The sequence below is a fragment of the Phalacrocorax carbo genome, chromosome 6 (assembly GCF_963921805.1).
Source record: "Phalacrocorax carbo chromosome 6, bPhaCar2.1, whole genome shotgun sequence".
In the NCBI taxonomy this organism is placed as follows: Eukaryota; Metazoa; Chordata; class Aves; order Suliformes; family Phalacrocoracidae; genus Phalacrocorax; species Phalacrocorax carbo.
This window is the reverse complement of record NC_087518.1, coordinates 45,514,675-45,540,086: the sequence shown is the minus strand read 5'-3', so window position 1 is coordinate 45,540,086 and position 25,412 is coordinate 45,514,675. Positions and strand designations below refer to the sequence as shown.

Genomic DNA, 25,412 nt, shown 5'->3' with positions numbered 1-25,412 from the left:
GTTATCAACTGAATTTATGAAACACTTCGGCACATTAAGTATCTAGGTAAATCTCTACTCAGGCCTTTAACAGGACAGGGTAGGAAAAGAATACATTGTGAAGAACAGTGAAAGATCTGAGTGGCAAAGTAACTCTGATTATCTCAAATGTCATAGGCTTACATAAAATAAGAACTGACGCTTTCTCATTTGTAAGTGGTATTAAAATAAGGCAAGTTGAATTTTTAAAAAATTTTATTATACAAAAGATGATCCAAACTCAGAAGAACTCTTCTACAATTCTACAAGTTTTGTTCTGTGACTTGTACATCCATATGCTTTTCCAAAAAGCCAGGGAAAAAAAGGCTCATTAGTCCCACTTTCTTCTTACCGAGAGTGTTGGGGAAAAAAAAAAAGCCAAACAGTAGCTGCATCAAAATCTGTTATTTATTCTTTGTATTCCAAGAATTGCTGAAGTCTTTTCTTATGTTCTGTAGACACTTGCACTGCACTAAAAACAAATGCAGAACATAGAGTTTAAATTAAATATAATACACCACAAAAAAAGCCTCATGCCAAAATTAAGCATACATTGAAATCAACAATTACACTGAAGCTAAATTTTAGAAAACCCAGCTGTATAAAAAACCTACGTTCCAGGAAAAAGACAAAAAAGTATATTAACCCTTAAAACTCCATTCTTAACCTCAACAGCTTCTACTACTAAAAAGCACATGTCCCAGAAAACCTAGTCTATTTCCTTACCTTTAAGCAGACAAAAGCAACTGTTTAACTTGCAAGAATTATTTAGGTAAGAAAGAATCTCTCCAAATTATCTCTCCTGTCTATCTAGCACTTCCAAACTGAGTAACATTTCATCCCCACAGGAAGAGATGGGCAGATACTGCAGGAAGTTTCAGTCCCACATATTCGGAGGCCGAGTAGGAAAGTCTGCCTGCTGCGACAGTAGCTGAGAAAGAGCCACCAGACAACCGAGCAGAAAGGGAATTTAATTTGGACTCTTCATAGAATTCTCAGGATTCTGTCCCTACAGAACAGACAATTGTCTCTAGTTGATTTACTTTCTTTTCAACAGCTAGTATTTATTAAACCGGTGGTATTCATGGACTGCTTCTACAGAGTTCATAAAAAGTCACTAAGAAAAATTGCCCAGAAATCTATGAATAATAAATTTCTAAGGGGGACCATATATCTACGCAAGAACTTTTTAAGGTTCTACAAATCAAAAAATACAATACCATATCAGAGTAATGACCTGAAAGGATTTTTGCCCAAACTTCCCTTTTCACAGATCCTACAGTAACATTAATTAAAACTAAATTTAGCAAGCAAGCAATAATGAAAAAGTTCTTACTTTAAGTGCTCTCCAAAGACAGCAGTTATCCGGTATAGAGCTGTTTTCAGAGATGCTCTAAGTGCAAATCGTAGTGTTTTGTAAGATGTGTCCACCAGACTTCCTGAAATCCTGGGGGGCTTGCTAGAAACATGAGGCAGTTTGAAATGTCTGTCTACAACCTGATTGAGAAAAACATAAGTGAACTCATTTCATCTGTTCAATTATTTCATAATGTAACTAGCAACAAGTTTATGTCAAATAAATCAAAAAGAAAGCGCAAGTTCACAAATTCCACCAAGACACACAAAAACACGTTGGAGACTGAGCCTGACCTTGCATTTCCTGGCCATCGACGTGAACACAGAACCAAGTTCTGTGAAATAAGATTCTCTGTTAATAAGTCTTAAATGCTAAGCACAGCACATGCTGCAATAGAAATACAATTCTGTCCTGTATTATTACCTGCTTCTTTCAGAAACAAGGGTATTGGGTTTTTGTTTTTTTCCTCTGGTGCCTGTTCTTGGAATAGATGACTTACACTGAAGAACTTTAATAACCTCTGAATTCTTTCCAAGAATTTCCATTAAGGCAGCGTAAAATGATTATGTCACTAGGGCACGCAGAGCCTTGGAAACAAATCTGGCTTTTTTCAAATTCACATTACACAAACATCAGTAATTTGAGAGTAATATCTTAGTAGAGAAACACCAGAGAGATCTTATCTCCTGCTATTTGCAATGTCTCCAAGTGCTCCAGGTTGCATGAGGAATTGTGTACACCCAAATAAAGATAAAGTCCTAACTATGCATAAAATACAGTATTGTAATTTCTGTATCCCTGAAATAAGGTCTTTAACTAAGCACATAGTACTTTTTAAATTAAACATGCCATTAAAAACACGCTTTCTACTTCTACATTTTAAAATCCTAACAAGGTTTTTAATCAGCTGTTTCATAATGCACATAGTGGCAACTAGCTGTTTTGTTTAGATTAACTGCAGAAGAGAAGCCATTTACAGTGGTAACAACTTGAACGCTACGACTGCTCAGCAATGTCAAAATATAAACAACAAAACTCCTTCCCTTCCCCTAAACTACTTCTGCAGTAAGGAAAAGTTAACATTTTTTACCTCCTGAAGAGTCAGTAAAGTATTCAGGATAGCTGGCAGTGTAGTTTGGACAACTCCAAACTGGTCTTCAGTAAAGGAGGCTGCTACCAAATGAGACAGACCTTTAAAAAAAAAAGTTTGCTATTATTACTGAAATCTCAACTTCTGAAGCATTAACAAAGATCATAGTTTTGCCTGAAGATTCTGCTAGTGCAGTGGAACTCTTCAGGACTTACTGCAGCCAGATGCAGTTAACTCAGCTTTGGCTTGCTTCAGGACTCAACCAGTCACTGGTTTGACAGGCATACAATAGTTTGAGGTTGGTGATAATGCAAGAGAGATTATGCATAAATTTTAAAAAAGCATTGGCTCCCTCTTTCCACTGCTCTGGAGCTGTTCCTGACATCAACCAAGAGACAGGACCTACTTCCCAATTCTTCTAGCCATACACAAACATTTCCAGATCACTTAATTTTCTTTGTTCAGCTTGTATGAGGAGAATTCTCTGCTACTTTGAAGGAAACCTTGATTTAGCTTTAAACCCTTCTCAGTCTACTGGTTTATTATATTTTTTTTTAAATTGCAGCCTAGCCCTCTGCCCTTAGTTAAAAGACAAACGGTATATTCTGCTTTTCTGCAAACTGTATGTGTGATTCCTGCCCCCTGACTCTATATGCCCTAACTCATCACCTTCAGTCTGACAGAGCCTGGCATATCTGCCCATAAAACATATAACCTAGGAAGAAAGATCACCATTTGCACAGGCAAATCTAATAGAAGATTCTATCAATACCAGTGTTTGCTCATGACTTTGAAACAAACCAAAAAATTCTGTAGTGCAACCACATACTGTCATTGTTCTAATTCTCTGCAGACCATCTTTTTCCACTTATTCGTTAAGCTACTACCTGAGCGCCTCCCTCTCTCAACTCTCTGTGATTAACAGAGAAAGACTCAGAGCCTTTAGTCAGAAAAGCTGTTGTAAAGAGGCATCATAAATTTGTTACTAGAAAAAAAAAAGAAAAATAAAAGTGATACATAGGTTTATGTGGGAGAGAAGCAACAGAAATCAAGTTTAGGAATTTCTACCAAATGTCTGCAGAACATAAACTAAGAGATCTCGCATGGGATCTCAAAACTAACAAGTATGTTAGACCTTTATTCATGTTGGTATCTGAAATGCAGTCAGGTTTTTGTCAAAATAGATTCAAAGATTTTTCTTCCATCGCATTTATAAAGCACAGAGCCCCAGAAACCTGGAATCAGATCCTTTTAGTTGTGGTTTGATGAGCCAGAGTGGGAACCTGGGAACAGAAACTGCTTACCTTCCAAAGCCCAGATATGCATCTGGGCATCAGAGAAGACAGCTTGGATGGAGGCTTCTGGGTGCTGAGAAGAAATCAAAGCATTCTGAGTGCACTTTGTAAATAACATTACCAAAATTGCAGGTTTCAATTAAGGTATTACACATTCAACAGCGTCATGTCCCTCCCCTTACAAAAGATCTGCGAGGCTGACAGATCTCAGGGAATACCCAGAAAAATCTGATCTTTTAAGAAACTATTTTTGGACAGGAGCTGCCCACAAAGCTATAGCTATGATTGAGACTTCCAGAAAAGAAAGTATATTAGCCAACTAGTTTTCAAGGGCTAAATGAGCAATACGATTACCCCAGGCCTATTTCATGATCTTGCTTGCCTCAGCCTCTGCTCCAGTTTATAACTGATCAGAAAACACTGCTGTACATGTAAGCATAAACCATTATCATACACACAGAAAAGATCTGCATATAAAAATATGATCTCTACTTGCAGGAAACATTTAAATCTCTGAAAAACAAAGGCCTAAAGTAGGTGGGATGCTTCTGTAAAACTCAACTGATTTATTGTCCAATTATGCTAAGGGAAATACCTAATTGTTTTTCTGTGTAAATACTATGCAAATTTAGTTTAAGTGTTCAAGTTCACCTGAAAAGTAGTAGTAATATTAGCACCAATATTTCATAAGGCGAAATTCCCAACATTCTAGCTAACCACTTCTCCCACAAAAGAAAAATATAAAGAATTAATTTGGTACACTGACCTAACAAAAAGGTAGTTAACTGGATTTCAACATTAACTAGAAGCCGTGTCATCTTACAATTAGTATAGCGAGACAATTGCATTTAAGTTTAGTTGTTTTATACTAGTACATGATGCTTTAAGCAAAATGCAGCTTATAATCAGGTAAGTTTAAACAAGTATTACTGTTCTTTTTGTATGCAGGCATGTGATACTCCTGCTATGAAACTCACAGTAAATACAAAGTTGTACTTACAGAAAACCCTAGATTAAAAGAAAGGTTTTAGAACCTTCTACATTACTATATGCAAAAGGTGCCACAGCAGAACCCACACACTTATGCATTTCTAGTCCACGCTGTTCAGTCACGAAACATAAGATCGTGATTACCTTGCTGAAGAAATACATTATCAGCACTCGTTTTGACAAGAAGTTTTTTATCTGGAAAGGAAAAAATGATTAAGTATAATCTGTATTTATCTGCAGGTATGCACAGTTGGCCCTCTTCAACCCCTCTCACAGTATAAAGGGATTGGGGGGGTTAGGGGAAGGATTTTTGTTATGTACATTAATCAGAGAAGGAAGTATTTATTAACAAAAATTGAAATTTCTTTCAGAACAGAGAACGCCTAAGCTGCATTACTGGCTGTAACCTATCTGGACTGCAACTTGTACTCTACCTGTTCTTGCTTGTTCTGAAGCCATGTGTAAATAAAGCTTGGCTGTACTGCCTCACTGCTAACTCTTGCAGCAGAGAGCACTGGGAAGGACTCGTGGTGGGTACCATTCATTTGCAGATCTACAAGAGAAACACAGTATCTTCAGAAAAACTGCTTCCTGTCATTTTAATCCTCAAAATATAGACTTCTGTTGACATGCCTACTACACTTATGACTACAAGGCTAAAAACAGTGCCGTGGAAAAATCACTACCTGAACCTGACGTCCACAGCTTTGGTCCCCTTCTCACAATATGAGGACTTTGGACTGATCCATGTGAAGGAGAGTTTACATCCAGAATTCCCATCTTACAATTTAAAGCAGGTGAGCTGAAAGGCGAACCAACATCAGACCCAGGTGATGTCTTTAAAGGCATTAGGGATGATTTAACTAGCGAACACATGGAGGGTCTGGGAACGATGTTAGACCTCTGTGACTGGAAAGACATGTCTTCTGTCACAACGGCTCCTAATGACAAAGGACACACTGCATGAAGACAAACAGGCTGGCACATATGAAATAAAAGACGGGTTTGTTATTTGATTGCTATTTCAACCACCTCTCTATCATTAAAATGTTTATTAAAGGACATTGTTTCCACTGTGCTTTTGCAAAGAAGTACACATTCACAGGAGCATGAAGTGTTTTAAAAGTTCATCAGTTTAAAAACAGCAAGTGGTAAGAAGGATCCCTGTGGATTTATTTATTTTTCTCCTTCTGCTAGCTAGCATTACTACACCCTGGTATATATCTACATAAAGTGTGCTTTTTAGGATTAAGTACTAGAAAAAAAGCCTACCTACAGAAGAATGCCAATTCTTTCTGATTCTGCTTGGTATGCAAGAAAAGACATGTTAGTCACAAAATCCAGGGAACAGCAGCAGTAGAAGAAATTCACCTCTGACATACCAACAGTCCCCTGCTGTTCCCAGGGGACTTGTATCCTGGGCAATAACTGCTAAAAGATTCAATTACCTGGCACCCCTCATGCTAACACAGCTCTGCTGCCAGGAATGATGCCTAAGACTGGCATGTAAAACACCTGAAATGCTTGCAGGCTGCACACAGCTCAAGAGTCAGACCACCTTTCTTATTCTACTGTGATATTAGTCAATCCCACAAACATATTCAAAGTCCCCACAACAGCAAAACAAAAACTAATTTTACCATCTTAAACCAATCACAAGAGCAGCTATGCAAACTACAAAGCATCTCCAGGCAAGACTTTCATTCTCCCTGTACTAGGTTCAACCACTTACTAAAACCATAATAATTAGACTTTAATTCATGCAAGCGTGGAAAAAATACCGTATCGAACATAACATCATGCGAAGTAAACAAGCTGAGTAAACATGATCTTTCCAAGTTTTTCTAGTTATTTTTGGATTATTTCAACAAGAATACCTAAAATGAAATTGGGGGAGATACTTTTTTTGTTTGCATTTGTTTGCAGAAAGCCCTGTGACTCATTTTCCCCATACAACTTAATTGAGATTAATGTACTTATGTAATCTGTTGGTACTTTCATGCTTTACAAACTGTTATGAGTGTTTCCTCACATACCTGGAGTCTGTGGAGATACTTTTAGCTCTCCTGCTGTCTGCTTTGCTCTCCCATTTGCTGCTGCAGCTTCCTGCTGTGTGATCAGCCTCTGGGTGAGATCACTCAGAAGACTCAAACACTCCCTTGATATTGCAGTCCAGTTGTGCGGGTGCCCACCTAGCCACATGCACACAAAAAGGAAATGCAGTAGGTATGTTTAACCCACATGCTCATCCTTGTATCTATTCTGACAGCGCCCATGCTGAGAGAGCACTCAGCATAAGCTTCAAAGATTACAGTACCACTCCATTTCTGAAAAGACACACTAAATTTTCACTGTGACAGTTTATTTGTACTGAGAGGAAGATGAACACACAGACAGTCAACGGGTAATTCTAAAAAGAATTCAGTGAAATCTGCTAAGCCAGTGGGAAAAACAGGCAGTTCAGCCCATCAGACCTGAAATCACTAAATAACTAAAATGAATAAAGTCATATCAATGGTGACGGTAAACAGTTTTGAAGTAATACAAACACTAGAATTCCTGACGTGAAAACAAGAAGTTTCTGAAGGCTTTCAAGTGGTTTTAATTGACCTTCTCTGCCATATATTTGTATATAGCAAAAGGCTTGAATACTAACTTAAATTATAGCCACTGTTTGCTTTCACAGCTCTAGTGGTGACTCACTATTTACGCTTGATTTCACCTCACTCAATTCTCAACATCAGGCTTTCATACCTATCTGCTAGGTTACTCAGTTTGGGCTACTTGACTGGTGGTGTCAAGAGGACCCTGCTTTCAATACCCTAAGTCCTGTGCTTCCTCATGGTTGTCATTTAAATCAAACTTAACAGGCACCAGAATTTGTTGAGTTTAGTAGATTAAATAATACCAATATAGATAATTAAGCATCCTTTTGGAAAAGGCATTATAGTGATACTTTTACTTATGAGGCCTTCTGGTTTCCATAGCATGTGCCACAGCATTAAATAACTTCTAAAAGCAGTTGACTGACACTTAAAAAAAAAAAAAAAAAAAGAATTAATATGGAATAGTTATTATAATTACCTGGCTGACTAAGGCTAAAGACTTCCTGTCGTCGAACAGGAGAATATTGGGAAAGTAACATCAAGTCTTGTAAGGCTAAAAACTACAAAGAAAGGAAAATGTTTTAGTGCACACAAAGTCCAATGTATTTCCTTAAAAAAAAATGTAGTTATCCATAAAAAAGCAATCCCTAACAAAGAATGAGTTCGCATGGACTAAAATCAGCCACGTGACAGGAAAATGCAACGGATGGCACACATTCCTAGAACCACTCTGGATGGTCCTGCTGAGTAACAGCTTCAGGGAACTTTACTGATAAGTCATTTCTTTGGAGTTAAAGATGATCTAATACCATTTATCACCTTAACAAAGAATATCTAACACCATTTATCAACTTAGCAGCTAACAGCTCAGACAGAAAGAACCTAAGACAGGAAAAGGTCTAAGGAAAGAACTGGTTTTGCAAGCCAGAGCTCAACTACAGTGTATGACATACAGTACCAGACCTAATGATGCTTTCTCATGTGATTACATAGTTAACGTGGCAAACAAAAAATAACCAGATATTTCCCACTGTGCAAGATAAAATTAAAAATTACACACTTCAGTAACAGCTGAGATTATAAATTAGACTTCCTCTACCTTTAACTGTGCTGTGCTTGACTCTTACCCACCCATCTTTTGATAGTGCAGCAAAGCTTAGAAAAAGGATTCAAATGGGTCGCAGCCTCATTTATCTTGTCTTATCAGAAACCTGTATAATCAGTAAATGTGGATTTTGCACATGCAGGAGAATATTCTTATCTTTATTTACATAATACTTCTTATATGAGGTCTCCACTAAGATACTTATGCTGCAGACAAATAGCTCTTACCTCTAACAATGTCTTCAGCTCAGAGTAACACAGTGCGGTGAGCACCAGCAGATGTCACTACTAAACAAATTTTCACCATTAGGGGTAACTGCCTTCTCCAGTGTTCTGAAGCAGCTTTTTAAAGAACTAGCACCTCAGTTAGAATAACTGGTACCCAGAAGATCTGATTACATGCTTTGAGAAACACCTTCTCGGCACACACCCAGCTGGGAAGGTGGTGAGAACGCAGTTACCTTTATAATGAGGGGAGGGTTGCTGTTTAAGATTTTAGGCAGGCACTGGTCTGTCTCCTCAGCAAAAGTTGGCTGGACCGGAAAATGATGTGTCTAAATATAAATATCAGAAGTTGCATTATACACAGCAAAACACAGAAAACTTTATGAAAGGCCACACCCAAGCTGTTACTTGCCACATGAACGTTGAACTACAAAAGCGCATACCCCGTTGCTTCAACTTACTGTAAACTAGCCTGAAATTTCTAACATAGAGACCAAAACTCTACTCCTTAGGTTTACAATTGGAAAATCTTAGAAAATCCAGATATCTTTATCTTCAAATTCCTTCCACATACCCATATAATTCATAGCTAGGGACATCATATCATTATGAAAAGAAATTCCTCTAACTACATACCCAGGAAAAATTAGTGACACCATATTCAGAATCAAGACTGAAATCTAAACTGTAACGTCTCACTTTAACAGTGTAAGCGCTCTGGTGAAGAACTGATGATTCTTTTACCAAATAATAAAATATTTTTTACATTCTTCTTTTGCACTCTTTCACTGATGAACTAATGAATTCTTATTTTTAGCATCATTATATTCATTGTATATTATGTTATATCCATATTCTGTGTTTTAATAGAATTTCTGTTCTTGTGGCTACAACATTTACAATTTAAGCACTGCTATTTACATTTTATCAAACATTGTATCTTTTTAACTCAATTTAACATGGACTGCTTTGGGCACAGATTACCTGTCAGTTTTGTGTTACATATCATAGCTTTATTCTCCTCTGTCTCCAACTGCAAAATTGAAATTTGAGGTAGCAACTGCTTTCAAAGTGTTAAGAAAGTGACTTTGTGTGGACCACGTTTGCAATTTCTTTCCTAACTTTCCAGTTAACACTATGCAGATATTTACAAACAGCTTTGGACATTTTTTTAGCTCAAAAAAAAAATCATGTGGATATATCTTTTGTTCAACAGCCAAACGGGCATGGTCCGTTTTATACCTCCACAGCTGGATGTTTCTTTTGTCTTCCACAGTTTTATAAACAATACAATACTACAGACATTGACACATAGCGTTCACTGATGCTTCAACTGTTATTCCTCAAAATAGGTAGTTCACACCTCAGAGCTGTTGTTGGAGCCCTCTACAGATTCTGACACATCATTACATCAGCTATGCTTGACTCATTGTTAATCTTTTCTCCATGCAGTCATAACAACTAGACCTTTTTAAATAAAGCTAACACTCCACTTCATTCTATAACAGTGTTTTGCTAGAATTTAAACCTTGCTTTTTTTTCCCCTCATACTAATCTGCAGTCTAGTAATGTTAAAAAAAAAAAAAAAACATTTAAATGACCAATTTTTTCCTCTGTATTCTTACAAAGAAATATCTGGATTTGCCAACAAACGTCAAGTCCTCTCCAGTTCTTTGTTGGCAAGACTTTTTTTTTCTCCCCTCTCTCTTCAATAACAGTCTCACATTTATTCTAATATGATTCATTATATATTTAAAGTCTTTTTTTAGCCATATTAATTTGTAACTTCATGATGGAATGAAAAAGCACAAGTGTCTTAATTCCCAAGATTGCTTGAAGTCTATTTTAATAGTGCAGCCTGAATTAGATTAACTTGTCTCTGCTTTGGAGAACTGTGTACTTTGATGGTTTGCTCAAATTTGAGATTTCTAGAGCTTAGCTCACAGAAAATTGACAGCATTTTGTTCTCTTTCCTATTGTAAAATTGGATTGAGCACTATATAGCTTCTGGATATTATCTTCCATGTAACCTGTAGCTGTTTGTCACAAGTCTTCAGCTAGTCTCATACTCAAATACAAAATCATTGCATGGAAACATGTGCTAGTAAGCTCTGCTAGACACATATGGGCCCAGTGGTGGCTCATCTGTCTTTACACCTAAAGAGGACAAAGAACATGGTGCAGACTCCATGAAGCATAAAATGGTTCTGTGTTAGGGTGGCCCCAACAGCATCTGCAAGGATTTAAGCACCAAACATGAGCAGGAGAAGAGGACAAAGAAACAAAAGTAGAGGAGTAAGAAGAGGAGGTGGATATAACAAAAGCATTGATTTTTGTAAGCAGCACAGGCTTGTCTTGCTACAAAGAGAGAAAGGGACGTTCAGTTCATGCCTAGGCCTCTCCTGACTGTTCAGTTATCAGCTATTACCTGTAGTGCATGCTTTGAAAATTCAAAAATTCTTAAGTCACTTCCTAGTAAAACGGCTTTGGAGAAGAAAGTATTATCTGTGAAACACTGATGTTATACCTTTAGCGCTGTCACTAAGTACTAACCTCTGTAGCATAGATTTTGAAGAGTAACCATGCAATGTACCAGGTAATCAGAAGAAATACGCCACATAACCAGGCATGGTAAAACAAGGAGAGATCCAATAAGCCAGTCAGAGTGTCAAGAGGATGCAATTTACTGCAGATAAAACAACCAAGAAGATATAAGTATTTTTATTATCGAAGATTTCTATAGTAAGCTGTTACAGTAGCAATAATTGCAAGATCAGAGTTGCATTTTTTTGCAAGAGTTTTTCTTAAAGATGTTTGAGATATCATTTCTTTAATTTTTCAGTAAATGCGATGACATGAAGTTAAGAAAAAGTAATGAAATCAAGGAAAAGATGAAAGTAATATGAAATAAATAATTACCGGTTTAGCCAATTAAGGCATTAAGACTTCAGCTTCTCTATTTTAAAACAAATGGTAGCCATATAAAAACAAAGATATGTCCCCTCAAAACACAAAAAAGCAGATAAAACACATGTATGAGATTTGGAGATTTGCCTTTCTAATATTTTAGAGACTTAGAGAGATAAGGAAACCAGAGAGGATTTCTTAATGACTGTAAGATGGTTCCTACCAGGGGATGTTGGTTCCTTTTGGATCCCTTTCAGAAGTACCCAAATGCTCCCCATGGTTCCTTGCCCACCCCACACAGAACGAGTCCTACTACTACACACAAAGAACCAGGTGCTAAGCTGAACTTCTTCAGCGAAGGGAGCTGTCAGCAATATTCTCCTGCAAGTTTTCAGCACAATGTACTACCTACCTGTCTATATGAAGATCCATTGTGGTACTTATCCATACTTTTGGGATATAACCTGGGGGATCAAAAAGAAACACTGAAACAAATATGACACTGCAAAACACATACACAATAGGCCAAAAAGATGGCAAAAGTAGAATGCGTGTACAGCAACACGAGGCTGGTCTTGTAACATGCATGCACTGGGAAACAATCTGCCTTTGGGTTTGTTTTGGTTTAAGAAATAGAAAAAAAGAGAATGGAAAAAGGCTTCAGGCCAGCAACTACACACTGAGAAATATAGACCTTGTCTTTCATTGCTAGATCATCAGCATTGAGTTATTTGTGTTTCCTCACTAACAAAAGATGGTTAATAGTAATTCAACATTAATTGTCACTACAGCTCAGGCAAGAACAGAGTGCTTTTAAAGACTTAAAGGAAACTGATACAGAACCACCATACTTCTAATTTATCCCCTAATGTAAATAGACTGGAAATAATTCTAGCACATTTTGGCATCATTTAGAAGGATAACTACAACCATAACATGAAAAATTGCACTGGACTTTGAAAATCAGGAATCAGCAGCAGCAGCACAGATTTTTTTTTTTTACCATAATTTTAAAGACTAAACTTCATTTTCATATGGGGGAGAGTCATACTGCCTTTGTCTCCCCAGCCTCCTCCAAATATAAACGACACTGGAGAATAAAGCCAAAGTGCTAGTGAAAATATAGCAACATTACATATAGTGAAGTGATGCCCACCGCTGATAAGTCAGGTTCAGCTCTGTGACGCAACATTTTCAATACCAGGCAATGGAAGGAGCAGTCAAAGGCATGGAGACATATATCCATGTTAAAAAAATATTTGGGAATATTTAGAGAAAAAAGGAAATATAAATTACAAAAGAATTTGTTTTTAACTACAGTGTGTTTTCAGATTTATAGCCTTGTTGCCACAAATCAGGACTGGTATGTAAACAGTGGCCCGAAGCATCAGGTTTTAAAATGTACACTTGTAAACCACCAGCTGATTAGAATTTGGTACCTCCTCTTACATGCAAGTTATTTCACAGCTGCCTGCAAAAAGATTTCCTGCACAGAGGATGTCCCCCACTCCCTTCTCCTTAGAATGCTCTCATCTTCTTAGAGTGTTACCAGCTAGACAATAAATTCTTACAGAAGGTGTTAATCTCTTTGGAGAAGAGACATTTCTCATATGCCAAACAAGCTTCTGTGAGGCTGTGAGAATTGCCATCATACAAATATTGCTGTACAAACCCTGTGCCTTCTCATACTGTTTTAGACAGGCATTTGATCTCTATCTGTTTAAACAAGCCTATATGTCTTCAGCAAGTTACCTGGAAGGCTGAAAAAGAGTGTAACAGGCCTGACTGATTGAAGATAAAAGTTTTCAAAATACAGAAATAAAAATTAAAAAAAAAAAAAAAGAGAATTTCAGGAACCCTTACCAAAAAAGTAATATGCGACACAGAAGTTCCTAACAAAATATAGCGATTCCACGGAGCTGTGTTTAACAAGGAGAGGCAAAGATCTTCTGAAACGTAAGTACTTGTATTGCTAAAAACAAACAAAAAAATAGTTAAGTATTCCACATCCAGAACAAATCAATGAAATGGTGTAAAAAGAAAAAAAATAAAAAGGAGTTCAAGGTACTTGAAATTCTGAAGTCAAGATGAATTTAAAAGATTAATTTAAGGCAATTCCAGGTGTGACACCTCCTATTCATGCTCCTGATCTCTTTCTGCCATTTTATAATCGTATCTAGTTCTCATCCCTTTTCCTACTTGTAGCAGTATGAAAATGGAGGATGCGGTAAACTGATTCTAAACACAGGGAAAAAATGCTGTCTAATGCAAAATAAACAACAAAAAAAACCAAGGCATATTTAATCTAGTAGATTTCATTTAGATTCAAATATAGGGAAAGTTCAGACAAGCATGAGTTAGAGTCAGTAATCCTCGAAGCAGCGAAACTAGTGTAATACTGATGCATTTCTCCATACAAACAAATTATATGTCTTTCCAAATGACTAAAGCAACCCGTCTGACACTATATGCAAATGAAACCAAACCGATTTACTTTTTTACATATACTAGAACTCTTAAAAGTACTATAACCACGGCATTGCCAAAAGTGATGCTTGGCTTGCTGATAACCTGAATGGTCATGACTTAAATGTTTCCCACTAATACAACCAAACTTGTTTAAAGATACCTTTTGACAAATTGGTTGGACTTTGTAAATCTGGGAATCATGCAAAGGTAATGGCTGCTGTGAGGCTACAGCAACAGAAGAAATATTTTTAAGATGACATTTCACAAGCCATTCCTCATCATTTAGCATCAGTACAGATTTCCGTAGAACTGCTAAAGCCCCCTCCAAAGGAATTAAAGACATTTTGGTTTCCATAGCACTACACACACAAACAAGCTTTAGATGTTGAGCTTTAAGCAAGATTTAATGTGCTATTTAGACTTTAAGGGAGCTGGTACCCAGCTATAACTGATAGTATGCTGTTTTTTTTAAACTCTCAACATTTTCAGCTTTTAGGTGACTCTTGTTGTCCGTTCCAGGGGTTAATATTCAGTTTGCGTATACTCCCTTTTTCTTGCAGCTCACTTTCTGCAACAGTCCACCTCCAGCTTTTAACATGCATCAGAGGGGTGTAAATTTTATAGTCACGGCATCCTGGATTTCTGTCTTCTTTTGAAAGGAGTTGAGCAGAAAGGAGGAAGATGAACACTACTGGCATTTAAAGGTAATTGAGTGTATGCTTCATCTATTAGTGAAAGCATGCCAACAGACAGCTGCTACTGCCATATTAAAAAATACAAACAACCAAGGCTTTTTGATCACTGTTTTACTTAGACTTATCTTTCTGCAAAGGTGTTTAAACCTCTTACCTGTATGATTGGAAATGGCAAATAATTCATATTGTTAATAAGATACAAAAGACTATAACTGTATCCCATGAAAGCTCCAGAAAGTAGAAAAAAGAGGTGATACTCATTTAGGCACATCTGAGGAACACCATCATCTAGGCTAAAACAGAAAACTTAGAATTAATTCCGAGTTCAAAAAACAAAGTCATTCTAGCCTTAGGAAGTTCAAATCAGAAGTCTGATTTTACTTTCCTCATCAGTACATAGGATGATATCTCAGTAAGTTTTTTCTAAAGCAGGAATCCTACCACCTGTTTTTGTAATTTACACATGAGGAGGCTTCTGGTATTTATGATGTCACACTAACCAGAAGACCAAGACTTAGTTCAAGCAACGACCAATTTGTCATCATTCCACTTCCCATTAAGAATCCTGGCAATTCAGTTTTTCTGGCCCAGTTATTTCTCTGTGTGTCGTAACATTTACAAAGGAGGGTATTTCCTATCCTTTAATAAAGGGGATCAGCATATAATCACTTATTTTTGATAGTACTCAAATTTTAGTTTTTTGTTTGAAAGAAGCCGTCAGCCATCAGTAAATACATTTTACAATAGAAGTTCTTTGCATAATTTTCCTTTAGCACACAAATAATTACCTTTCTGAAGGCGTGCAGGGCACAGCAAGAAACTGAAACTTCCCTTTTGTCATAACTGCAGCACACCAAGCAACCAACATTCCCATTACAGCATGGGCAACCGAATGGATAACTTGCTGAGGGTGAATGATTTTTCCTATCAGTGCTAGTCGAGAACATGGTATTGATGGCACAACTGTAAATAAAAGCCAAAAGTGAATTTTCATTTCTTACTAATAAAAAACCCTTCATTAAAAAAAATACCAACAAAAAAAAAACCAAAACCAAAAAACCCACAACCAACCAATTGTCACCAAAGAACTTTTCACATTTGGAATCAGTCACTAAATGATAAAGAAATCAATGAAGCAGCTCAGCTAAGGGGGTCTCATCCATGAGGTAAGCAGGAATCTGGGATGATTTACTTAAAAATAAGATTTGTGTATTGTATATATTAATTTAAACGGAAATCTACCAACATTAAGTACCTCAAATGTAAATACAAATCTCTTTAAATGGTCATCCTATTTAATTCGGATTTCACAGACAGTTCAGCAACGTACATAACCTACCTGCATAAAATTCAACGTTGAAGATGCTTATTACTAGTATCACCACAGACATAAGGAGGATACAAAAGATGACATAGGAAGTATATAAATCATTGAAAGAATCTAAAATTAAAAAAAAAAAGATATTGCTCAGAAGATTGCAGTGACACAACAGTGACACATTAAGTGACAGAAAGGAACACTTAAGCAGTTAGCAATAATCCACTAAACTCATAAAGGGGAGTAACATTCAATGAACTGTATAATCTCATACCAGATCTGCCCAGCTGCACAACATTTCTGCATAAAAGCATATTTAACTTTCACAGAGACTATTCTACACCCTTATAACTGGTTTTCTCATAAGTGAGCACTCAGAGTTTTTCTTAAAAAAAAATAAAAATCTGTCGAAGTAAATTAAACTATGGCTCAACTATCACAGCTTTCCTTCACTTAATAAAAGATGCAATCATACATCCACACTTAAAAGGTAAGAAATTCCTTACAGAATGGCTTTTGATTGGTTCTTTTGGGCTTTTGTATTTTTAAAGGGGGAAAGAAATCAAGTCTTTCTGCTTGGAGCAGCTAAATGATCACAGATATCAAGCTTCTATCTAAACATCTCTCCCTTTTCTGTGTGTGCATGTGAGGGAAAGTTATTCTCACCGTGCCACACAGAGCAGCTATTTCAGGAATTTCACTTGTGATTCAATGCACCAAAGTTAGAGGAAACTCAAGCTCTTTATGTAAACAGCAGCTGCACAGAGTGGAAAGGGGAAGTGCGTCCAAGTACTCAGCACAAACGTCTAAGTCACTTAACCTGATTTTTCCTCGGAAGGATATACTTACATGAGCTTGCAACAGTTATTTCTACCTAGGGAGGCTTATGGCTATTGTGCCCATAAGTAACACAGAAACTCTCATTTCAAAGCCTGAAGGCCGTTCAGAAACACACAGAGTAGAAGTAGAACGCAATGCCATAGTCAGCTCCCGTTATCTGATACTGAGCCCAAAACAATAGATGGGGGGGGGGGGAAAACCCACAGATACAAACACGTGACTATAAAAATACAAAAACATCGAAGGGCACCTTGTCAAGTATCGCAGCAGAAACGGTTTTATTTTGGAAACGGATTTCAAATACCAACAGGGGCTGACTTCACGTAGCAGAGAACTTACCGGACCCTGCTGTGACCACGAGCGGATCCGGAGGGCGACCCGCAGCGGGTGTCCTGGCGCCCGGCCGAGGCGGCCACACGCTCTCCTCTCCCCCGGGGGCCCCTCAGCAGCCGGGTCCCCGGCCCTTCCCCCCCACGGCCACGGCCACGGCCACGGCCGCGGCCGCACCTCACAGCACGGCGCGCGCCGCCCTTGCGGCTGCCGCCCCCGCCCCGCCGCCCCCGCGGGGAGGCCGCAGCACCTACTCGAGATCCAGCGCACCGGGTGGAACGGGTCGAGGCCGCTGAGGACGACGAAGGCCGCGGTGCAGAGAGGCAGCAGCAGAACGGACCAGGCGACGGCGGCCGCCACCCTCCAGCCCAGCACCTGAGGGAAGCGGAGCGTGAGGGGCCGCGTCGGGCAGGTACCGGGAAAACCCCGCAGAGCCCCGCACTCACCTGGCGGAGCAGCGCCCGCTGCCGGCCCGCCCCCGCCGCCGCCTCCATGGCCGCCGGCCGCACCGCCGTTCAAACTCTCCGCCGTTCAACAGCCACCCCCGCCGGCCGCACGCCACTTCACTTCCGCCGCACGCCGGGAGGCCAGCAGCCAATGGCAGGGCGGCGGGCCCACTTTCCCCGCCCCCGGGGGGAAATGACGAGCCGGTGGGCGCAGGAAGGACCACAAGCTCCGGCGTGCCCCTCGCCGCCCGAAGGGGGCCCAGCGGCCTGAGGGGACCCTGGGCGCGATACGGGGGGGAGGAGCGCCGGGGCCGAGGGGACGGAACGCAGCGGGGACACGGGGGAGCAGCGCAGACCCCGCCTCAGGCAGCGTTCGCTACCGAAAGCGCTCGGGCGGCACGCCGGCCTCAAGGCGGTTCAGTGGTAACCCAGCAAAATAGCGTCTGCTCTGCCCTCCACCCCACCCTCACACTTCCCATCAAACCCTCGCCGCGGCCGAGCAGGAGCAGATCGTTAATAAAATAAGAAATCGCCTTCAGAACGCTTTATTCAGAGGCAAAATAGCGTGGTGAGCATAGACAGAATTTAGGGAAAAAAAAAAAAAGCCCAAAACAAAACCAGACAAAACAAACAAAAAACCCTATTAAGATCAACAGTTCACTCTCCTTATGGAGCCAGTCAGTCTCCAGTGAGCACGGAGATGCCCGTAAGTCCATGGGACATCGCTGTCCTTTCTTTTACAGAAAGCATCCCGTTCTGGAACTTTCCATGTTCTTCATTGAAAAAACAATCTAAAATAAAATTACAGATGGAAAACCAGGCATTGTAATCTGAAAGAGACAAATAACTCCTGTGAATATTACAGCTTCTCACAGGCACCAGAGGACACAATAAGGCACATATCTATATCTAAATACTAAAAAATCATTACTATCGTACTGAATCTTAATAGGCACCTGGGCTGAGAAACTGATTTTGCAAGAGAAAAGCTTCTAAAATTGACCTGCGTGATTAGATTGTGCCACAGCTGCTAACTTTTTATGATCATTTTTTAAAGGTATAGTTGGCCTTTTTTTTTTTTTCTTTTAAACTACTATAGCTTCTAGTCAGTAAATACTTTTGATTTTCACATTACCAGCTTGTGGCTGGTATGCTTGCAGAGGCCTGGCCTCTGCATGCCTATTCGCCTTTTCCTGGAGCTGCTCCATGTCTCATCTCCCCAACAGAATTCAAATGTCATCTGCTGCTGGCAGCACTCCCAGCTACCAGGAAGCAAACCATCCCACACCAGGAATGCAGTCCGTAGGGATGGCTCAGGCTCTGAGCCAGCCCTGCTCCGAGCGTACGTGGATCTCCCCGTACACAGAGCTGTTACTCTGAAACACATTGTCACAAACATCAAAGGGGGAAAAACAATCCAATTTACTTTTAACATTAAATGGAAAGGGAAATAGGAGTATAATGGTTTATTGCTTAAGTTTTACTTGTAAAGTACAAATTCTAACAAACACTTTTGGACTTTCGTAAGGGATTGAGGGGAAAAAAAAAATCTTTGAGAAGACCTATGGGACTGAATAGATTATTTAAACGTGTGTTTCCTCGCCAAGAATAAACCCCAGAGAAAAAGAAGATAACAAGTCTTTGTTCCTCAGAGTCTTTTATGTTTTTATGGCTATACTTAAAACAGGAAGAAAAGTTAATAAATGGTATTTATATATAAGAGACATTTGGCAAAATTGGTCTGTTAAACCCTATTCCACACAACCACAGTAATGGGGAAAAGTTCCAAGATGTCTGTGATGATTACGGAATAAAGTTTAGATTGGATTCTTACCTTATTTACTGACTCTTTGTTATTACTGTTGTTCCATTGTAAGTAGGGATAATAGGTGCAGGAAGATCCAGTTCAGGGGCATCAAAAAAGTATGCCTATGTTTTTACAGAGGAGAAAAAGACTGTTTAGAGAGAAACAAACAGTTCTGCCTCATCCCAGCTCTTTCTTTCCACACCGACTGTTCACAAGGTACAAAACACAGCACTAAAACGGCAAATTTGGATCTTTTCTGTGTTTATCAAATTAGAAACTAAAATGGTGCTCTAAACTGTACTTTTAAATAGAAGAGTTAGCAGCTAAGGCCTTTGAGAAGACACGTACTGGAAAGGACTGGATGGCAGATATTTGACTGATGTTTTAACTGATGAAGCTCCAGGCAGTCTCCGGTGACAGGAGCCCACTGGAGTTAGCTGCAAGCCTCCTGCTAACACAAGAGTGGTGTTTTGCCCTTGCCTCCCCACATGCCAAGCTGCAGGGAACCAAATCTCTACTCTGGAAGCTTGGGAGGAGGGAGGGGCAGGGCAGGGGAACAGAACTGAAGCCTGGATGGTATTATTCTACCTACTGCAACAAAGAGGCAACAAATAATTTAAGTTTTCATCACTGTATTTCAGTAGTGTTAGGGTCTTTTGTTTTCACAATGCTGATATTTTACTGAGTTCTAGCAGGTTTATGTTTCATCCATAAAACTCATAAGCACACACGACATATTGAACCTTTAATCATTTTAAAGGACTAAGCATAGTACTCATTGGAATAAGCTGCGACTGGATACAATAAAGATGAACGCTTTACTGATACTACGATGAATTCCAGATAAATTTAAGACTATTCTGCAAGTGATTTGTGCTAAAGACATATTCATTATTGAGTTTGTTACTGGCACTATCAGTCAGATTGGCATAAATTTTTGCTATGTTTGAAATGATTGGAACTTCTTCTTTGGATGTTTTTCAGAAGTACTATTTCTTTATTTTAAAAGATTTTCCAGCAACCAGCCGACCCCTCCTTCTCTGCACCGTAACACATCACCAGCCCCAGGAGGTAAGAGGTTAGAGAAGAGGAAAGGTGGTGCCATACCAAACAGCCAACAGCCAGCAGGGCATGAAGCAGAACAATAGCCCCCATGGTCGCCAGCGCGATCCTCCGGTTGTCATCTCGGACAGCAGGCCAAAAGGTCATCACCAAAACAGACCCTGAAAGGCACAGGGAAAATACCACCAGGACCCAGCGCACCACTTTTTGTGGAATGATCCATAAAATCTGTAAAACGGAGGAAAATGATTTTTAAAGGGACTGTGTGAAATGGGGGATTCATTTATTTAACACATTGTTCTATGACATTTCATCCCTTCCAGCCAATTTGTGCAGAAATTAACTCATGCCTTATCTGATATGTCTCTGTTATTTGTGGGAAGAATAATAGTAGCAATGAGCTTTACTCCCGGACACGACAACAGTGCGTCCCCTGAGTTATGGCACTTCCTCCAAGGCCTGCCCCTTGTCAGAGAGGCCCAGGATGGTCCCTGCCAGGGCAACTTGTCCTCGGAGCCATCAGCACTGCCATCCTGTGCACCAATGTCAGCACCCTGGGGACAAACACACCCCGATTCCTGAAGTTGCCTCGGGCTGCCCGCCAGGCTCACCAGCAGCACCCTTGCTTGGATTTGCTGCCTCTGGGAAAGTGACCTGTCCTGGGCTTCTCCAGGACCCACAAAACACCTTTACACTAGACAAACTCGAACAAAAAGCTTTATTCTGGCAAAGCAAAAGGAGCAAATGATTTGCCCAGTCCCCAAGATTTTGACTAATGTGAACAATATAGTAAGGAATAGCAAATTTTCTAAACTAGGACCTTTTTGCAGAGCATGTAGTAGAGATGCACTCTTTAGGCCATACATACCGCTGTGGGAATGTAAACGAAGAGGGAGTAGCCATATACACACACTATCTCCAGGAATGAGTAGGAGACAATGTTCATAACTTTACTGTTTCTCCACATCAGGAATCCCCAGAGAGCAAGGGGAACAAGCCAAGCATACGCATAAATCGTTGTTGCTGCTATGGACACTGGAAATGAGACAAAAGATTTCACATTCTCCATAGAATACCAGCCATAATCAAATGCATAGAGGCATTTAGCCTGAAAACTAGAAAGCTACCTTTGAAGTTACTTTCAAAATATAAGTCTGAAGTATTAATAAACTGAGAACTTTGCATTTACATGCAGTTTACACCCACTACTTTGCTAGTACTTCAAGTTAGTTCAAAAATAAAGACTTCAAAAAGTATTCTTTTGATATTTTCAATTAATTACACCTGTGCACCTGTGCTCTTTCCGTGTGAAAGAGCGAGCCACGGAGGAAAGAAAAACTTAGAAAATCAGCTACTCACAGCTACTGGAAAATGAAACTAGAATACAGACATGCTAAAAAATTTGAAAGAGAACACAGACAGAAGCATCAAATCTGAAATTATTTGAGGGACTGGATTCCCAAATGGCAGCATTTTTCCAAGCAAGCTGTGAATTTTGGAAACAAACAGAAGCCGTGTTCCTCTGCAGGGACAGCAGTCCCCTTCAAACTACAAGGACAGGTAAGACAATTGGCTCCTCACTCTGAGTTCTCTGGGGAACGTATAAGTTAAGCATCTTTTCCTTATTTTGGAGTTGGCCAGAAGGCAACAAATGCCAGCCGTTGGTAGGCAATATGAATAATACTCTAAGGCAGTCATTTTCTGCCAGAGGCCGGCAGGCTCCCCGGAGGCTATGGATCCAGAACGGCACCTACAAAAGCACCGCAGTGGCACTGCTGGGCTTTCACCCTCTCTACAAGGGGGCATTCACTAAGGCTAGAATTACTAATTACTCCTGCCTGCTCTACTAAAACCCTGTAACTATGTTATGCTCTGGAGCAGTAGGGTTCTGCCAGTTACAGCCCACTTTAAGGATTTGTTTCACATCTCTAAAAATTTAAATAAAGCAATTTATCAAAAGACTCTGCTAAATCAAACCTGTGACCTTTTTTTTCTTTTTTTTTTTTTCAATGCAGTAGTGAAGTAAGCAAACAAAATCCCCCCAAAAAACGCCACAAAACTCAGGACTGTATCAACTACTTACAAACCTTTTCTGAACTCGGGCACATAGTGGTATGTTGGCTTGCCCAGATGGATGAAGAAATTAGAGAGATTGCCACTAACAGCAATGGTAAAGACAAGCGTGGCACATATCCAAAAGGGACCTTAAAAGCAAGGAAACAAGCTCAGTAACAGCTCCTCTACCCTCCTGTTTTTTAATGTTAGCACGTAAAAGAGAATACAAACCGAAAACCTTTAGCATGGTAGAGAACTTCTCACATCTCATACCTACCGTAAAGGTCAGGATTGCTGCGGATATACAGCCTTACAAAGTTCTTCCCTGGTACTGGGAAAACTGAACCTTTGATTCTGTCCAGGACCTATGAAAACATACAGATTTGTCCGACTGAAGATGCAAAATGGAAAAAACCTCAATATCTGGATAAAGCATAGCTCAGACAACAGTTCTCCTCTGGAGCAGAGTATTAACCTGGTAAGTGTCCACATCAAAGAACGTCTGGTAGTATTCAAATGTCCAGAAAGGGGCACTTTTCTTCTGTCCTGCAAGCAGCTGTATGGGGGTAAAGTCAACATTAAAAACATTACAAGCATGCAATTTAGGTATTACTAGTTCATTTACACAATAGTTAAATTATTTCTGTACCCAGACAGAAACCAAACTTAACAGGGTAGTGCTTACTATTTAACGGTTTCCCTTTCCCCCGCTAATATTTGTTAGCAGCAGCTAGTCTTATCTCCCTGCGAGCAGAATAGTGGCCTGGGGTTCTAAAGAGCAGCCAGATGCTACCTTCCACCATGTCATTTATAACACATGCCTTCATCGGCATCACCAGTCCCCTTGTCGTCGTTGATGGCTGCATCAGCTGAACCCTTCAGACAAGCCCTGGGCCATTTCGCAGTTTCCTGCTCTCCTGTCAGAGTCACCAACCCCACAACAGAACCGACAGAAACAAACACAGTGCTGGGCTTTCAGCTGCTGCTGTGCTTATCTCCTCGCCTATTTGCTTAGCTTAAATCACCACCATTTCAGTTCAATGTCCTAGGCTGCAAACCGCAACAGCTGAAGAGCCAATGCATGTTTGCTTCTGCCAATTCTGCTATCAAGAAAGTAACCTGCGACAGAGAAGAAGCAGAGTTTTAAGTCACCCAGCGTGAATCACTGGTATTCTTGCGAAATCTCTCAGTGTTGTCAGCGCTGTTTGTATATGCGCCAATGGAGGCACCGTATGTATAAGAGCATTACCTCTGTTTTATCAGAGTCATCGGTCCCCAGTAGTTCATCATCCTCTTCTCTCCCTGGCTCTTGCAGACGGCCGTGCTGGTTCTTGGGGATTTCAACTGGCTCATCAATGCTTATTGTCGTAGCATCAGGATTTGCTGCAAGCAAATTAGCTGCATCATCAAATTCTGCAAATAAGTATATCACAAAAGAGACAACGGTCAAGCTACCAAATTTCTGTGGCATAAAAACCTCCATTAACACCCCTCCACAGCCCCAGCAAGGCTAATCACTAGTACAGGCATATCAAATATGATCGGTTTCTTAAAGCCCAAACTGACATGATCAACTCTTAGACCTTAGAGAGCAGAGTGCGAGGCTTTTGTTCCTGCTAACCTGCCTTGTGTGACCAGCTAGTACCCCCGAAGCCTGCCTTTCCTCCTGTGACCGGCCCCACCCTGACAGCCCATTCCAAATGGCAGAGCGCCCTGCCTACTTTCAGCTTTAACAAAGGATTTCAGTCAACACAGGTAACGCTTTTTAGCTCGCCGACAGCACCACCTCTCTCAGAGAAGCGGAGCTGTTCCTGACACCGCTGGCAAAACTCCACGGAAGCTTTTATTCAGAGGGGCCCAAAGCACAGCTCAGAAACGCCTCCAACCCCTCAGGGTTCGGCCGCCCCGTCCGCTGGGCCCCAAACCTCACGCTTACCTTGAAACTTGAGGTCATCCACAGCCGCCATCCACCCGCTTGGCTGAGGAGCGGCTCCCCCAGGCCTCCACCCTGCAGAAACCAGGCGGCGGCGCTCACCCCACGCACCCCGCCTCCGGTACGGTACGGTCCCCGCCGCCCCTCAGGCCGCCCGTGCCACGCCGCCTCCACCCGCTGCGGGACCGGGGACACCCCCGCACCTCCGAGTCCCGCAGCCCAACCGCTGCCGCCGGCGGCCGCTCCGCTCCCTTAAAGGGCCAGCAGGCGCTGCGCGGCGGCAGCCAATCAGCAGCTCTGCTCCGCTCCTCTCCTCCCCCCGCCTCGTGGGCTGGAGGGAAACACGCCGGCAGCGCTCGTTGCGCCGGCCAATCAGAGACCAAGCAGCGCTTCCTCTTCCGCCACCGCCCGCCTCCTTAAAGAGGCCGCAGAGCTGCGCTGCCCCGGCGACCTGAGGCAGCTGCTGCAGGCACGGGGCACCGGCTGCTGTATTTATGCATGTTATTTACAGATATACGCACACATGTCGATTATACATGTAGTTATATGTTTATATATTCTATTATAGATGTACATTATATATTTTGATAATTTATATCTCATCTATATTGGGGTATATATATTTTTGGGGTATCCTTCCAGCCCCAAAGTGACAAATACCGGTGTGTGGCAGAGCACTGAAGGAGGCAGAGCTGTAGGAACAGGACACTGTTTGCACAGCACATACAAAATGCAAATGGCTGCATCAATCCAAGGCTGCAAGTGTCGGCATCAATGGTCCGGTATGAAAATTGTAGAGCTCCGGGCCCTGCACGTGCAGGGTCTAAACTCATAACTGCTGGCAGGATCAGACCCTCGGGCACTG

At 40.7% G+C, this 25,412-nt stretch overlaps 2 protein-coding genes across 6 annotated transcripts; both read right to left on the bottom strand.

Annotated features, from left to right (window-relative positions):
* Positions 1-216: 216 nt before the first annotated feature.
* Positions 217-17,825, bottom strand: NDC1 (NDC1 transmembrane nucleoporin). 3 transcript variants are annotated; one of them, XR_010373438.1, is made up of 18 exons: positions 17,691-17,825; positions 17,499-17,619; positions 16,096-16,197; positions 15,545-15,719; positions 14,911-15,049; positions 13,456-13,564; positions 12,005-12,056; positions 11,239-11,371; positions 8,922-9,014; positions 7,835-7,916; positions 6,787-6,942; positions 5,437-5,691; positions 5,185-5,303; positions 4,895-4,945; positions 3,770-3,833; positions 2,466-2,566; positions 1,355-1,477; positions 217-490 (listed from the first exon to the last, which is right to left on the bottom strand). XR_010373438.1 is itself a non-coding variant. In XM_064455055.1 (18 exons), exons 1-18 carry the CDS (start codon positions 17,736-17,738, stop codon positions 427-429), a joined length of 2,025 nt encoding a protein of 674 aa, XP_064311125.1. In that variant the 5' UTR covers positions 17,739-17,824; the 3' UTR covers positions 217-426. The 3 variants fall into 3 exon arrangements, 2 of the variants coding, with proteins under 2 accessions (XP_064311125.1, XP_064311126.1); XM_064455055.1 differs by having other exon boundaries at positions 1,355-1,515; positions 17,691-17,824; XM_064455056.1 differs by lacking the exon at positions 16,096-16,197 and having other exon boundaries at positions 1,355-1,515.
* Positions 17,826-18,219: 394 nt separating this feature from the next.
* YIPF1 (Yip1 domain family member 1) lies at positions 18,220-24,879 on the bottom strand. 3 transcript variants are annotated; one of them, XM_064455058.1, is made up of 9 exons: positions 24,551-24,879; positions 23,864-24,027; positions 23,090-23,170; positions 22,892-22,979; positions 22,647-22,763; positions 21,428-21,594; positions 20,605-20,787; positions 19,525-19,619; positions 18,220-18,481 (listed from the first exon to the last, which is right to left on the bottom strand). In XM_064455058.1, the coding sequence occupies exons 1-8, from the start codon at positions 24,579-24,581 to the stop codon at positions 19,530-19,532; spliced, it is 921 nt and encodes a 306-aa protein (XP_064311128.1). In that variant the 5' UTR covers positions 24,582-24,879; the 3' UTR covers positions 18,220-18,481; positions 19,525-19,529. The 3 variants fall into 3 exon arrangements, with proteins under 3 accessions (XP_064311128.1, XP_064311129.1, XP_064311127.1); XM_064455059.1 differs by having other exon boundaries at positions 18,220-18,520; positions 23,864-23,997; XM_064455057.1 differs by having other exon boundaries at positions 18,220-18,520; positions 24,551-24,878.
* Between the last annotated feature and the right edge of the window lie 533 nt (positions 24,880-25,412).